Source organism: Balaenoptera ricei, chromosome 5 (genome assembly GCF_028023285.1).
Source record: "Balaenoptera ricei isolate mBalRic1 chromosome 5, mBalRic1.hap2, whole genome shotgun sequence".
Taxonomy (NCBI): Eukaryota; Metazoa; Chordata; class Mammalia; order Artiodactyla; family Balaenopteridae; genus Balaenoptera; species Balaenoptera ricei.
Genome location: NC_082643.1, coordinates 67199462 through 67217189, shown reverse-complemented (window position 1 = coordinate 67217189; position 17728 = coordinate 67199462). Strand labels below are relative to the sequence as shown.

General features: G+C 38.7%; 1 protein-coding gene across 6 annotated transcripts in view; it reads right to left on the bottom strand.

Moving 5' to 3' along the window:
• The window catches only part of NMU (neuromedin U), a 187831-nt gene that overhangs the window by 27785 nt on the left and 142318 nt on the right, over positions 1-17728 (bottom strand). For 5 of the 6 annotated variants that reach the window (XM_059924094.1, XM_059924092.1, XM_059924093.1 and 2 more), the window contains one exon: positions 1091-1149. Coding sequence is in view for 1 of the 6 variants with exons in the window: in XM_059924091.1 (XP_059780074.1) it covers positions 1091-1149; positions 12416-12524 (168 nt within the window). In the remaining 5 variants the exon portion in view is untranslated. Of the gene's footprint in view, positions 1-1090; positions 1150-12415; positions 12601-17728 lie in introns of those variants that run through there. The other variant, XM_059924091.1, reaches the window with a different exon arrangement.

Below are 17728 nucleotides of genomic sequence, written 5' to 3'. Positions count from 1 at the left end.
CCCAATTATTCTCAAAAAGAATGTTCATACTGTTTAGTACAGGTTTTTAAAAATATTTCTAATAGTTCAAATTCAAATTTATTAATTGTACTGTTGTGTCTTTGACATATCTACTTGTGTGCTATTTGCTTTAACTATCAGTTTTGAGAGAGGAATATTAAAATCTCCAACTACAAATGTTCATTTATCTATCTTTCCCTGAATTTCTATCAACTGTTAAATAAATTTTGAGATTGTTCTGTTAATATATATTAATGATGGCTGTATCTTTTTGCTCTGTTGTTCTTTTATCAGCATATAAGATCCCGCTTTGTCTATTAAAATGGTTTGTGTATTTGAATTCTATTTTATCAGATATTAAGACTGCTACTCCAATTTTCTAGCAGTTTATATTTGCTTGGTATGTCACTTTCCATTCTTAGCCATTTTTCGTTTTCTGCTTTTTTTTTTTTTTTTTTTTTTTTAATTTTTATTTATTTATTTATGGCTGTGTTGGGTCTTCGTTTCTGTGCAAGGGCTTTCTCTAGTTGCGGCAAGTGGGGGCCACTCTTCATCGCGGTGCGCGGGCCTCTCATCATCGCAGCCTCTCTTGTTGCGGAGCACAGGCTCCAGACGCGCAGGCTCAGCAATTGTGGCTCACGGGCCCAGTCACTCCGCGGCATGTGGGATCCTCCCAGACCAGGGCTCGAACCCGTGTCCCCTGCATTGGCAGGCAGATTCTCAACCACTGCGCCACCAGGGAAGCCCTCGTTTTCTGCTTTAAGTGTGACTCTTATAGAGATCATATTGCTAAATCTGTTTTTAAAATCCAGCCTGAGAATCTCTTTTAAGGGGTGTATTTTAGCACATTCATATTTATTATAATTACTCTATTATTAGGACATATTTCTGCCACCTTAATTTACCACTTACTGTATTTTTGGTTTCTTTTTCATCTTTCCTTCTTTCACTTGATAAAGAGAATAATTTTGAATTCAGAATGTCAGTAAAATCACAGTTGTCCCAAAGCTCAATTACATTATTTCACTTTACCATGATAATTTTAAAAAGGGTAAAGTTTCCACTAGTTTGTGTAAGGATAATTCTTTACCTCATTCCACAACTGTAATCCTTGTTCCAGCTGTAATCCTTGAGGCAATACTGGAGCACCTAAAAATAAAGTTTTGGATGATAAAGTTTTGATTTACTTTTGGATGATATTTCTCATTTTTCACTGTACATCACTACCCTCCTATTTCAACTAGATATTTCAATATCTGACTTAGTATAAAGAGACATAATTATTAAATAAACCTTAAAACATTACAAAGACATTACTCTCAAGAGTGAATTTCTTACATGTCTACACAAAACTTGTACATGAATGTGCATAGCAGCATTATTCATAATAAGCTCAAAGCAGAAACAATCCAGATGTCCATCACCTGGTAAACAGATAAACAAAATGTAGTACATCCACACAATGGAAAACTGTTGTCAATAAAAAGGAATGAACTACTGATATATGCTTCAACAGAGATGAATCTCAAACATATCATGCTAAATCAAATAAGCGAGATGCAAAAGATCAAATACTGTATGAATCCATTCATATGGAATGTCCAGAGAAGGCAAACCTATAGTGATAGAAAGACTAGTGGTTGCTTGGGGCTGAGGGTAGGAATGCGGATTGACTGCAAATGGACATAACAGATCTTTGGGGGGTGATGGAAAATTGTATTGTTGTGATAGCTGCACAACTTTTTTTTTTTTGGTGGAGATGAAACAACACTTTATTTGTTAAGGAGAAGTAAAAGTACAAAAAGGCTTATACGGCAGAACATAAAAAAGTGAGAAATCCATTGTACTTAATTCAGAACGCTTGAAGAATCATCTATGCCACTATGTATGAATAATGCAGGGGCAGAAATTTATTACAGACACATCTATTTTGGTTTGGATATAGTGCTGGACCTTGTTTGACTTAAATCTTGTAAAGAATGATATTCAACTAACTGAAATAACATTTTTCAAGTAAGACAATGCCTCCAGGGTATTGCTAGTGTGATCCTGAAATAGAATTTGGATGATGAAGTATCAGATAAAATTTATGTAAATGGTATGATGTTGTAGCACATTAACTATGATGAGTGAGGATCAGTTTTTTCTTCTGTTTCTTTTCTTCCCAGTTTTACGAAGATGTAATTGACATACAGCACTGAATACGTTTAAGGTATACAGCATAATGATTTGACTTACAGATATTGTGAAATGATTATCACAATAAATTTAGTTAATATCCATCACCTCATATAGATACCCAAAAAAAAAAATGTTTTTTTTCCTTGTGATGAGAACTCTCAGAATATACTGTCTTAACTTTCAAATATGCCACAGAGCAGTGTTCACTACAGTCATCATGTTGTATGTTACATTCCCTAGTACTTATTCATCTTATAACTGGAAGTTTGTACCTTTTGACCACCTTCATCCTAACTTATTTTAGCATAAATCACAAATTAATTTAAATTAAAAGACAAATGAAAACTCCCGAAATGTATGAAACATATTTAATAAAATGTGATGGTAAATATCCTTATAATATAGAACTCTTTCAAATCAATACATTAAAGAAAACATTAATAGGCAAATGACTGCCCAACTCCTTAAGTCTACTTAAAAATCACTGAGTTGCAACATAATAAAGGCCATATATGACAAACCCACAGCCAACATCATTCTCAATGGTGAAAAACTAAAACCATTTCCACTAGGATCAGGAATAAGACAAGGTTGCCCAATCTCACCACTGTTATTCAACATAGGTTTGGAAGTTTTAGCCACAGCAATCAGAGAAGAAAAAGAAATAAAAGGACTCCAAATCAGAAAAGAAGAAGTAACGCTGTCACTGTTTGCAGATGATGATACTATAAATAGAGAATCCTAAAGATGCTACCAGAAAACTAATAGAGCTAATCAATGAATTTGGTAAAGTTGCAGGAGACAAAATTAATGCACAGAAATCTCTTGCATTCCTATACACTAATGATGAATAATCTGAAAGAGAAATTAAGGAAACACTCCCATTTACCACTGCAACAAAAGGAATAAAATACCTAGGAATAAACCTACCTAGGGAGACAGAAGACCTGTATGCAGAAAACTATAAGACACTGATGAAAGAAATTAAAGATGATACCAACATATGGAGAGATATACCATGTTCTTGTATTGGAAGAATCAACATTGTGAAAATGACTATACTACCCAAAGCAATCTACAGATTCAGTGCAATCTCTATGAAACTACCAATGGCATTTTTCACAGAACTAGAACAAAAAATTTCACAATTTGTATGGAAACACAAAAGACCCCGAAGAGCTAAAGCAATCTTGAGAAAGAAAAACGGAGCTGGAGGAATCAGGCTCCCTGACTTCAGACTATACTACAAAGCTACAGTAATCAAGACAGTATGATACTGGCGCAAAAGCAGAAATATAGATTAATGGAATAGGCTAGAAAGCCCAGAGATAAACCCATGCACATATGGTCACCTTATCTTTGATAAAGGAGGCAAGAATATACAATGGAGAAAAGACAGTCTCTTCAATAAGCGGTGCTGGGAAAACTGGACAGCTAGATGTAACAGAATGAAATTAGAACACTCCCTAACACTGTACACAGAAATAAACTCAAAATGGATTAAAGACCTAAATGTAAGGCCAGACACTATCAAAGTCTTAGGGGAAAACATAGGCAGAACACTCTATGACATAAATCAGAGTAAGATACTTTTTAACCCACCTCCTAGAGAAATGGAAATAAAAACAAAAATAAACAAATGGGACCTAAGGAAACTTAAAAGCTTTTGCACAGCAATGGAAACCATAAACAAGACGAAAAGAAAACTCTCAGAATGGGAGAAAATATTTGCAAATGAAGCAACTGACAAAGGATTAATCTCCAAACTATACAAGCAGCTCATGCAGCTCAATATCAAAAAACAAACAACCCAATCCAAAAATGGGCAGAAGACCTAAATAGACATTTCTCCAAAGAAGATATACAGGTTGCCAACAAACACATGAAAGAATGCTCAACATCACTAATCATTAGAGAAATGTAAATAAAACTACATTGAGGTATCACCTCACACCAGTCAGAATGGCCCTCATCAAAAAATCTACAAACAATACATGCTGGAGAGGGTGTGGAGAAAAGGGAACCCTCCTGCACTGCTGGCGGGAATGTAAATTGATACAGCCACTATGGAGAACAGTATGGAAGTTCCTGAGAAAACTAAAAATAGAACTACCATATGACCCAGCAATCCCACTCCTGGGCATATACCCAGAGAAAACCATAATTCAAAAAGAGACATGTACCACAATGTTCATTGCAGCACTATTTACAATAGCCAGGTCATGGAAGCAACCTAAATGTCCATAGACAGACGAATGGATGAAGAAGATGTACTACATATATACAATGGAATATTTCTTAGCCATAAAATGAAATGAAACTGAGTTATTTGTAGTGAGGTGGATGGACCTAGAGACTGTCATACAGAGTGAAGTAAGTCAGAAAGAGAAAAACAAATACCGTATGCTAACACATATATATGGAATCTAAAAAAAAAAAATGGTTTTGAGAACCTAGGGGCAGGACAAGAATAAAGACGCAGACGTGGAGAATGGACTTGAGGACACGGGGAAGGGGAAGGGTAAACTGGGACAAAGTGACAGAGTGGCATTGACATATATACACTACCAAATGTAAAACAGATAGCTAGTGGGAAGCAGCCACATAGCACAGGGAGATCAGCTTGGTGCTTTGTGACCACCTAGAGGGGTGGGATAGGGAGGGTGGGAGGGAGACGCAAGAGGGAAGGCATATGGGGATATATGTATACTTATAGCTGATTTGCTTTGTTATACAGCAGAAACTAGCACAACATTATAAAGCAATTATACTCCAATAAAGATGTTAAAAAAAAATCACTGAGTTGTATACTTAAAAGAGATAAATTTCATTGTACATAAACTGTATCTCAAACAAGATTTTTTAAAAACGAATTACTTGGTAAGGCCTTAATTATTATTGAAATAAAATTTTAACTAGCCTACATCCTCCAAAATAATATTTTCTTCATAGGTTTAATTTTCTAATTCATGCTATATAAATTATAAATATTAAATGTAATTACTGGTTTTCTTTATATGTATACATTTACCTTTACTAAAATCAAGAAAACATCCTTTAGTAGAAGACTATAAATTTGTCTAAGATTTCAACCACACCTAAATCAAATAATTAAAAAAATAGAGAAGTTTTTAAAAATAAAGATAGCACCTACTAATACTGATTGAGCAGTTACTTGATGCCAAGCTCTATGCTAAGCATTAAAATGTATCATGTCCTTTATGATACTATACATAGAGAATCCTAAAGATGCCACCAGAAAACTACTAGAGCTAATCAATGAATTTGGTAAAGTAGCAGGAGACAAAATTAATGCACATAAATCTCTTGCATTCCTATACACTAATGACAAAAAATCTGAAAGAGAAATTAAGGAAACACTCCCATTTGCCACTGCAACAAAAAGAATAAAATACCTAGGAATAAACCTACCTAGGGAGACAAAAGACCTGTATGCAGAAAACTATAAGACACTGATGAAAGAAATTAAAGACAATACCAACAGATGGAGAGATACACCATGTTCTTGGATTGGAAGAATCAATATTGTGAAAACGACTATACCACCCAAAGCAATCTACAGATTCAACGCAATCCCTATCAATTTACCAATGGCATTTTTTACAGAACTAGAACAAAAAATCTTAAAATTTGTACGGAGACACAAAAGACCCCGAATAGCCAAAGCGGTCTTGAGGGAAAAAAACGGAGCTGGAGGAATCAGACTCCCTGACTTCAGACTATACTACAAAGCTACAGTAATCAAGACAATATGGTACTGGCACAAAAACAGAAACATAGATCAATGGAACAAGATAGAAAGCCCAGAGATAAACCCATGCACCTATGGTCAACTAACCTATGACAAATGAGGCAAGGATATACAATGGAGAAAAGACAGTCTCTTCAATAAGTGGTGCTGGGAAAACTGGACAGCTACATGTAAAATAGTGAAATTAGAACACTCCCTAACACAATACACAAAAATAAACTCAAAATGGATTAGAGACCTAAATGTAAGGCCAGACACTATCAAAGTTTTAGAGGAAAACATAGGAAGAACACTCTTTGACATAAATCACAGCAGGATCTTTTGTGATCCACCTCCTAGAGTAATGGAAATAAAAACAAAAATAAACAAATGGGACCTAATGAGACTTCAAAGCTTTTGCACAGCAAAGGAAACCATAAACAAGATGAAAAGACAACCCTCAGAATGGGACAAAATATTTGCAAAGGAATCAGCGGACAAAGGATTAATCTCCAAAATATATAAACAGCTCATGCAGCTCAATATTAAAAAAAACAAACAACCCAATCCAAAAATGGGCAGAAGACCTAAATAGACATTTCTCCAAAGAAGACATACAGATGGCCAAGAAGCACATGAAAAGCTGTTCAGCATCACTAATTATTAGAGAAATGCAAATCAAAACTACAATGAGGTTATCACCTCACACCAGTTAGAATGGGCTTCATCAGAAAATCTACAAACAACAAATGCTGGAGAGGGTGTGGAGAAAAGGGAATCCTCTTGCACTGTTGGTGGGAATGTAAACTGATACAGCCACTATGGAGAACAGTATGGAGGTTCCTTAAAAAACTAAAAATAGAACTACCATATGACCCAGCAATCCCACTCCTGGGCATATACCCAGAGAAAACCACAATTCAAAAAGACACATGCACCCCAATGTTCATTGCAGCACTATTTACAATAGCCAGGTCATGGAAGCAACCTAAATGCCCATTGACAGATGAATGGATAAAGAAGATGTGGTACATATATACAATGGAATATTACTCAGCCATAAAAAGGAACGAAATTGGGTCATTTGTTGAGACGTGGATGGATCTAGAGACTGTCATACAGAGTGAAGTAAGTCAGAAAGAGAAAAACAAATATCGTATATTAACGCATATATGTGGAACCTAGAAAATGGTACAGATGGACTGGTTTGCAGGGCAGAAATAGAGACACTGATGTAGAGAACAAACGTATGGACACCAAGGTGGGAAAGCGGCTGGGGGTGTGGTGATGGTGGGATGAATTGGGCGATTGGGATTGACATGTATACACTGATGTGCATAAAACTGATGACTAATAAGAACCTGCTGTATAAAAAAAAAATAGAGAAAACCTATTTATTAGGTTTATAGACATGTGTGCAATTTAAAAAAAATAAAACACTACTGTTACCTTGAAAAAAAAAATGACCAACTCAATGAAACCTTGTGAATACAATGTTAAAAAGTATAACTATGAATCATAAAATTTAAATTTAGTATGAAAAGATAAGAATGGAAAATTATATTGAAGCTATGTGGAATTATGTTTTTAGACAATAGGAAGAGAAAATAAAAATGTAAATATTGCTTGATAGGGTAGTGAGATTAGAGGCAGTCTTAAATTTTTCATTGTTATGCTAATACAATACCTTTATAAAACCTAAAAATCGTCAAACAACACATTTTTTTAAAATTGTGGTAAAATACACAAAACAGAAAATTTATCATTTTAACCATTTTAAAGTGGACAGTTCAGTGATATTAAGTCAACAAATTTTTACAACTTTCAGATGGCACCTGAATAAAAGATGTGTTGTCCATTGGTGATTTTAATGTATCTGGTATATAACTAAAGTCACCACAAAATTTTTTCTGGGAAATTGGCAGATCATAAACATAAAAAATTTATTTTGCTTTATATTAAACCTTATTGTTTTACTGTTTCAAAATTCAAATTTACTCACAAGAAAGAGTCAGTTTCATATTAGATTTGGTTTCACAAATGCTGCTCCTGCTATTCATTCTTATCACCAGAAAAAAATAAGATTATTTGTGACTAATGATAATATGTTCCAGAAAATAAAAAGTTAAGGTCTCTTAGAAACAATACAAACTTTATCAGTAGAAGTGAATTATAGCAAATTTATATATTCAGGAGAATGTGAAACTTATACCATTGATTGTTAAAGGGTTTTAAAAGCTTTTCATTACATTTGGTAACAAAATCATAGGCTTAGTTGTAAAATCCAGGGTTAACTACCATTGGGAAAATTAACTATACATTACAGTAAACATTTAGAAAATGTTTTTCTAAAATGTTCAATCTAGGTCAATAAACTTGTCTGTAGAAGTAAAAAAATAATAATAATAAAAGAAAAGAAAAGAAAATGTATCATGTCCTTTAACCTTCATAGCAACCTTTTAAGCTAGCTATTCTACTTACTCCCATTTTAAGATGAGGAAATTGAAGGAAGGAAAGATTAAGTAATTTGTCTCAGATTACCAAAATATATACATAGCAGAAGCAGATTTCAAACCAGACTCCAAATCCTGACAGATTTTTTTTTTCTAATTCTAACACTTTTCAGATAAGTCTTGCCTTGAGTGCACAAAAATTTGTGCTAGTATTTAATCTATGTTCTAATAATAGTAATAGTATTTAGCTACATTATCTGTACCCAGCAATAGAAGTAACTTACAGAGCTCATGTAGTCCATAGTAGAGAGTTGATTTGTTTGAATCCCCTTTCATGGGACAGCTATTCAAGGTGGACAAATGAACTTACACACTTCTCAATTAAATATTTCCCACCCTAGCACAAATGTATATCCCAAAGTCACTGTTGTCTGGTGGGTATTACTCTGAGCTGATTCTGTTTTCAGGAAGGGATAAAGCTGTGCTTCTCAAATTTTCATGCAAAACACCTGGTGATCTTACTTAAATGAGCTTCTGATTCAGTCACTGGGGGACAGGCCCAAGAGTCTGCATTTCTAGCAAGCTTCCCGGTGATACCTGATACCGATGCTGCTGGTGCATGAATAACAGTGAATAGCCAGGGGGAGTGAGCTCCGCATTGTAGAAAGAAACAGAGGATGCCTCTTATTTGACAGAACTAGGGAGCTCAAATACACATTTTAGGTGTAACCTTTCTAACAAGTCTGAATATTTCCAAAAGGGGGATACGAATGTTGTCATGAAAAAAATCTAAAATCCATAGGCCCATTCCTTACAGCTTGGATGCATTACTCATCCGTTTTTACTAAGAGTGCACAGCTTTGAAAAATAGGAAGGTAAAAGAAAGAGGAATGGAGGGAGAGAGCAGTATTTGATTGATGAGAACCAGAGTCAAGTATGATGCAGGGAAATACACAAGGAATTCCACTTGTTGGATTCAGTCTTCACCTGCCTGTACTTCTGATTTCTCCACTCAAGATACCATGGTTAATCTCTGTTTGACAGGGCATTCCTGTTTAAAGAATACAGTTTCATATTATTTCTTCTCCTGACGAACCCCCATCCTCCAGTAAAAGTGGAAGCTCCCCCTCCCCACTGCCTTACCAAGAGCATGGAGAGTTTGCCTCCTTCCATGTCCCCAAGCTTGCATGGGCCACACCAAAATTGCCATTATGTCTAACCTAGTCCCAAGCACTTATATAATCAAAAAGGGGTACTTTGTGGCTCTTACACAAAACACAGTCTCAGGGTAAAAAGGTTAGAGAAGCCAAAATTTCAAAATGTTTATCTATAATTTATAGAAAACCATTAATATCCTATGACTGAATTCCAAACATAAGGGAAAAATTTTCCCCCTTTGTCTATTTGTTAACTAACGTTGATGTGATTTTCCTCGCAAGATACCCCAGATGTGGGCTTTATACTAATCAAATAGCCATACTAGATACTTTCCCAAGTATTGTCAGGGACAGTGCCACTGTCATCTACAGCCCTAAAAACTGCACTGTTTTTGATCAATCAGTTGCAAGATATTTATACTTCACACTATCTAGTTAAGTGAAATCTTTAGTCTTATACTGTACAATCTAACTAATGCAAATAATATGGATAGACAACTTGTGATCTGTAAATATACCATGTGTAAGAGAAAGAAAAACAGACTTGATTATTTTAAAAGTGGTATCAATTTTCTTTTCTCATTGCTAGTACTTAACTAGTGTAGTGTTTGGAAGTCAGAAACTGTTACTGCTGACTGAATTTTAAGAATTATTCCATGAATAGGGGTCTGAGTAGGAAAAGACACTTCTTAATTTAGTCTTGGGCGCTTGATCACTTATTGTCAGAGGCCACATCAAGTGACAGTTTGTTGCAGATATACAGATGTGCCCCTCTTTCAGGAAATGTCCTTTATTTTAATGTTCTCTGAATAGTAAACCATTTCCAGCCACCGAATCTGTGGCTGGTCCTTTATCTTCCCATTGCTATTTTATGCTCTGCTAACTCATTTTTGCCAAGGATGTTGCACTTATTGACAAGACTTTTTTTTCCTCTGGCATTGTGGCATTTGCTTTGTTGTTTTTCAATACATCCACTTGCATATTGCGTAATGATTAATCTTGGTAGATTATCTCCCAGTTTTGCTTATGTATGTCATGCTTCCCCTCCAGTGCTATCTTTAGGGGCTCAGGACTAGGGCAGATCATACTAGGATAAATTCACCCTCTTCCCTCCCCATCACATTTTTAGAGAGATAAAATTAATTTTTTGGTATCAAGAGCAGATCTGAAGGGGAAAGAAGACAGAAAAGGGTAGTAGGGAAAGAGGTATCTCATCCCTTTGCTTGAGAAATATTGGGGATATTTATGAGATGACTGGTCAACCACATGATATGCTCTTTTGAAAATAAAACCCAAGACTTGCCTTTTTTAGAAATGAGTTGCTGTTTTCTATAGTTTCTGCTCAATCACCAGAAGCCTGAAAATTTCCCTGCCTCCCCCCCCAAAAAGAAGTTACCTACCACTGATGCAAAAATCACTGCAAGCATATAGTACGTAACATGCATGGAAAGTACATTTGCTTTACAGAGGAAAAAAATTAAACTATGATTATCTTCTTCCTTAATAAGGTAGATAAAAATTACCAAACTAATTTTACCAATAACAAATTTAAAATTGAAAAAGATTAATATTATTTTGCATAAGTCATGCTGTAGCACTGCTGAATAAGTGATGGAGAAGGTTGAGGTCTCCTAGCTTCTGACTGCTTAGATTTCATAGCCAAATTACCTTACTTTTCAAGCACGGGTGTCCCCACCTCCCTACATCTCCAATTCCTTAAGGAAAGGGGGAAAACAATGAAAGGACAGCAAAAAAAAAAAAAAAAATTAGGAAAAGAATGATAGTTTCAGTTCCCCCACCTCTAACTGAGGGCTGGGCTACATGCTAAGAAAGGTCCCCACAGTTATGGTTTCAAGTCCCTAACATTCTGAGCAATGATGAAAGTCAGCCCTCGTTTATCCTACTGACAGGAAGGAGAGCAGAGGGAAACTAAGAAGACCTGCTGAGAAGCTAGAAAATTCATAATCTTAGTAGGTCAGTGGCTGGCGCTGGAGGGGCCCTGGCTCAGAGCTGGGAGATGAGGGATGGTCCCCTCAAGGTACCTGGAAAGGTAACCTTAAGGGAACAGGGAAGTGATCTCTCCACTGGAACAAGTTGCATCTGCTCTACACTGTCTCCCAAGCTTCAGACACCCCTTCCTGACCTTGCTTTTGCTTTTCCCACACCTTTCCTCTAAGCAAAGCTCAGGAAGTCCCTACTGTTATCAAACCACATCTGCCTTCACTGGCTTTAGCTGTAGCACTGACTGAAAGCCCGGCTTGCACATTTGCTTCTCCAACTCCGCATTGTAAGAAGGCCTCTGTTCCTTTTCCTGATCTGGTCCCTGAAAACCTACGAGGCACAGAGCTGACTCTTTCCCCTTCGATACGGCCAGAACGGGGCATGTTATTGCTGGGGATTATCTGAACAGATCACTCACCAAGGAAGTTGAGCACTTTGCAAGTTGACCTCGCATCAGCAGCAGAGGCTTCCTATCAAACCTACTCTAGTTGTGCTTCACCGTCAATCCCTCCAGCGATTGCAGTCAAAGGAAAAGCATTCATTTTCACTGTTTTAACTCCCATTACCCGAGGGAGCCCTACAAGTTTCCACCGACCTCAGGCTGCCCGGTCTGGGGATTTAGGCCAGGCCCAGGTCCGCGCTCGAGCCCGGCCACTGGCACCTGCGCCGCTGGCTGCCCTCGGGCGCCGACCCGCTCCTGTGATTAAGAGCGAGAACCTGGGGACCCCTGCGGCACGAGGGGGTGGCAAATCCCAGAAGCCAAGAGAAGAGGCAAGAAAGGGAGGGAAGAGAGCGCGGCGATCACAGCGGGGAGGAGCGGCGCGGGACCAGGTGGTGGCGCGGGTGCCCTGGAAGGCGCGGGGTCGGCTTACCTCCGCAGGTGTCCGCGCAACAAGACAGCAGTAGTAGCAGCAGGAGCGGGGACGCAGCGGCCACCTGACCGGGGGGCGGCCCGGGGCGGCGGCTCGCGGCTCGCAGCATCCCGGGACCCTGCACTGCACCAGCCCGCGCTCCAAGCGATGCTCTGGCTGAGCCTCTGCGTCCCTGGCGCGCTGTTCGCCCAGTTCGGCCGCCAGACTGACCCACCCGCGCTCTGCCAACTTTTAAATCTCGCGGACACGTGGGCTGAGGCGGCGAGGTCCCCGCGCGCGTCACCTCCCCGCCCCCGGCTTCCCTCGCGTCACTCCCAACCCGCTGCCGGCTCCCGCGCCCCCTTCACAAGTTTCTGACTCAGAGTACCACTCATTTTCGTCGCCCCCGCCCTAGGGTCTCTGGGATAGAGGAGAATGGAATTAAAACGAGGCAAGTCCCTTCCCTTCTTTGGAAGCAATGAATGGGAGCTGGAGGGAAATGGCAAGGCAGGCGGCCCGAAGAGGCTGGGATACCGGTTTTTACACCGGACGGTGGCGACGCTCTGCCTGGGACGCCCCTTATGCACCCTCCCCGGGAAGCCTTCTCTGCCCCTCCTTCCTGTCCCAGCGCTCCAGTAACCACCTCGCTGCAAAGCACCTCTGTTCTGTTCCCTTGCTCATCCTCAGCTCCTGGCCCAACGCCCGGGGCATATTAGAGCAACACAGGTTCATGATGGTGGTGTTCCCCAAATTCCTACCTGGTCTGAGACCTTTTAGGGAAAAGCGGTTGTCTGTTAAAGACGGTTAAGAAGAAAGGGCTGCTGAGAGGCTTGACCACACTACATTTCTAACAGTTCTAGAAGGTCTCTGGCTGTCCTGTGGAATTCCAGTCCTAAGGTAACTCCCTTTTCTATGCATTTCTCCTGCTGTCACTCCCTAGCTATTGCATTCTGATTTCCAGAGTGACCTGACTTCTGCTATCCCTCTCTATACTTTCCTTCCTAAGTGGAAACATCCACGAAGCAGCCTCCTCCAGAGCACCAGCTGATAGTTTTAATTTCTTTCTCCAGAAAGTTGGAAGACGGATCTTATTTGACCTCCTTTTGAAAGGAACGCTGAGGAAAGGGTAGAAAAGGAAGTACATTAACATTTCTTAAGAGACATCTTTATGTCAGGCACTTTCCTGTGCTATTTCATTTAAAATGCACAGCACCTCTGGGATATAAAAGTATTATGATTCTCATTTGATGATGCTTAGAGATATTAAACAATCTACAGGTATCAGCATGTGAGGGAGCCGCTGGCCATTCTACTCTCTGAAGGTGCGTCTCCTCTAAATCAGGGATTTTAATGTATCAGACATGCACTGTGCAACCCACCATAGGCAAGACATGTCCTTAAGGATACAACATTTAGTAATCTTCCTGAAGGAAATTACAATTTAATAAAGGACCCCAAACCCACACTCAAATAGCTGTATTACAAGGCCCATTGGGATGGTGCTCTGGCAGAAATACAGAGAGGCAAGAGAATAACCCTGATAGATAAAGTGAAAAAATAATGCCTACCACTTTAAAGTTCCTTGTACCCATGAAGCATGTGAGCAAGGACAGATTATAGAGTCTGGTCCAGGTTCAAAGATGGATGAGAATAGATTTGAGTCAAGATCGTGTGTACCTTGATTTATCCCCAAAGTAGTAAAAAAGTAGTGCAAAGAATGTAAATGAAATAAGGATGTTGGCGGGGGAAGAAGCCTCTGGTTTCCCGTTGCCTTCCTTGTGTCTCCTGGCGGCGCAGTGAAAGATCACTAGTCTCAGCCACTTGTGTGGGGTGAGATGTCAGTGAGAACAGAAAAACCTGGAAATGGTGGGCTCGATGCTTTTATACCCCCAGCAGGTCAGGAAAAGAAATGACTTGTGTATTACAAGGTTTTTTCCTGCATGAATCAGGCTGCTCTGGATGTGCCTGTACATGGCCCTTGGTGCACATATGTAAGAGTTTTCTGAGTTATATACCTAGGAATAGAGTTATTAGGTCATAGGGATATCTAGTTAAACTCTGGATTGTTTTCCAATGTGTTGTACCAATTTACACTTCACTAGCAGTGCATGAAGTTTCCATTGCTGCACATCCTTGCAAAAACCTTTGACACCCTGGTGGGTGTGGTATCTCATTGTGGATTTAATTTGCAATTCCCACTACTAATGAGGATGAGTATCTTTTCACAAATGTATTGGCCATTATTGTTTTCTCTTCAGTGAAATGTCCATTTATCTCTTTTGCCCATTCTTCCCCTTTGGGTTGTCAGCTTTTTTCTTACCCATTATAGAAATGCTTTATGCATCTGGAGCTTTTGTTGGTTAACTGTGTGGCAACTATTTCCTCCCTATATAGGGCTTTTCCTTTTACTCACTGTATATGAGTTGTTATTTTGAAGAAATGCTTAAGAAAAGACTTGCAGACAAATGGTGGTGCTATTGTGTGACTTGGATGATAAGAGAAGATGGACGAGGCAATGAGGGAAAATAGACACTTTATTTATCTAGGAGCTAAGTGGGGCAGGGGTGGGGTGTGGAATTCCACAAATGACTAAATGGGAAGAAGCTGATTCCCAAGGTTCCCTTTTGTCCAAATATTCCAAAGAAGCAAGAACCCAGATCTCTACAGTGGAGGCTTAACAATTTAGTTAGAAACATTCCAATCTGTATGTAGTTCACATTCATCTAACATGAGCTTATACATCAGTATATACCACCAGGTATAGTGCAGCATCTAATGCATTCCTACTTACTCTGTTCAAGACTGAAAGTTTGATTCTTGGTACCATGCTGACTCCTCTCACCTATTTATCTCTTGCAAATTGGCAACTGGACTGTGCTTTCTGTTTGCAACCTATAAGAATGAAGGTTCAATTAAATCATGGACCTACAGATTAGTGAGACCTGCTAGCTTGTGACAGAGGTATCTAGAAAAGTCATCATGGAGAGCATTAGGGAGGGGAGGATGGTTGAATGTCAGGAGAATGGGAGAGTCAGCAACAGATGGAAACTCAGGCAGGCAGTAGTTGGCAATAGCTAAGTCTAGTAAAGTCTAATAAAGAGACTCAGCTTTAGGAGCTGAGAGTAGGGGCAAGATCTGGAAGATTTAGGAGTTCTAGGCAAGATAGCCATGCATTCCTTCAAATATTAATTGAGCACCTTCTAGGCTCCATTCTAGAAGCTTGGGATATAGCAGAGACCAAGTCATTTAAAGTCTCTGCCTTCATGGAGTTGACAGATTTTCAAGGAGAGGTAGATAATAAGCAAGTAAACAAAACAGAACAATTTCAGATAGTAGTAAATGCTATAAAGAAAACAGGGTAATGAAACGATAGAAGGTGACTGGGAGTTGGGGGAAAGATACTTGACACAGGATTATCTAGGGTTGCCTCTCTGAGGGGATGATATGAAAGGCCCTGAAAGATAAGAAGAAACCAGAAAGTTCTGTGAAAAAAGAGCCTCAGGCAATGGGACCATCAAGTGCAAAGGCCCTGAGGCAGAAACTGAAAGAAATGCCAAGCCTGAAGTTTCCAGGAGCAGAAGGAAGCCAGTGTAACTGGCACAGAACTGGTACAGAGTGAGTAAGTGGAATATGGGGAGCTGATGTTGGGAAGTAGGCAGGGTAGAGTCCTGATCATTGAAAGGTCTTAGAGACCATGGGTAGGAGTTCAGTTTTTTTTTTCTCTAAGTAAAATGGGAAGTCTCTGAAGGATTTTAAGTAGAAGAGTGAGATGATTTGATTTACATTTGCAAAACATCACCCTGACTTCAGTGGAGAACAGACTGTGGAGGACCCCAGTAGAAGCAGGGAGAACATGGTAGAAGTCCACACCAGAGCCATAAAACTGGAGGAAGTACTGATGCATGCTATAACATGGATGAACCTTGAAAACATTATGCTAAGTGAAAGAAGTCAGACACAAAAGGTTTCAAATGGCATGATCCCATTTATACATAATATCCAGAAGAGGCAACTCCATACAGACAGAAAATAGATCAGTAGTTTCCAGAGGCTGGGAAGAAAGAAGAGTGACTGCTAATAAGAATAGACGATTCCTTTTAGGGGCATTCCTTTTAGGGTGATAAAAAGTGTTCTGGAATTAGACAGTGATGATGTGAATATAGTAAAAATCATTGAAGTGTACACTTTAAAAGGATACATTTTATGGTATGTTAATTACATCTCAATTAAAAAAAAAAAAGAAAGAAGTTCAGGCCAGATACAATGATGATGACCTGTGGCAGAGGATGGTGGCAGCCTCTGCAATTTAGCACAAAAAAAATTTGTCTATTTTTGGCATTAAATATCCAAATTTTGTTATTTAACAAATAACAGTACAAAATAACAAATTTTGTTATTTAACAAATAACAGTCCTGGATGTTCTTGGTAACTATGAAATCCTCTTCTAGAACTTTGTGAAGGCATTCACCTAAGACATGTCTGTATCATGCTGTAGTCATTAACTAATTTTTTCAGGGCAGAAAATATATACTTCATAAAACCCAGATGGAGAATATTGGTCTTAATAGTCACTTTGATATAACTGTTATTTATGAATAGCATCATTATATAAATAATGGCAAGTGGATTTTGTGATAACCTGTTCTAAACGGTTTATAGGACACTCACTCATTCAGGAAGCATTTATTAAGCCATTGTCACCTGTAAGATTTATAGACTAACAAAATGCTGAAAACTCTGCGTCTTGTTTTATCTTTCCTAAGACCACCTGTACCTTGTCGTGCATCTTCCCAATTTTCTGTTATTTACTGCTTAAGTTCATGCAGGATGATTCACTTAGAAATACCACCCTAATATCAAATTTGAAGTTTAGAGAAAAGTTTTTGCTTAAAGGTATCTAATACTGAAGAGTAAAGTTCTGATGAGATTATGGAAGTTAAAAGCAAACTGCTCCAAAGACTCAATTTAGCCTTTGGTCTCTAAATAGAATTCAGGGGAGAAGCCAACTGTGGGGTTACAGAGCACAGGTTCAAGGGGAGAGGGTCATTTGTGGCAATTACAAGAAAATGACCAAATGATTGGGGGGTCTATTTACTTCTGAAGATGGGTATCTATTATTTAGTGACAAGGATACTTTTCAGCTCTTTCCACAAACAACTTTGGCATCTGGATGAAATTCCCAGTTTATAACTGAGTTTGCCTTCTCTTTGAACAATAGTATTTCATACATTTTATAGTAACTCCAATAATCCTAACTTTTCCTTTTCCCATCTGTGTCTTCAAACTAGGTAGATATCGGCCTCTCTGCTTCCAGGAAAATCTCTTGACTCAGA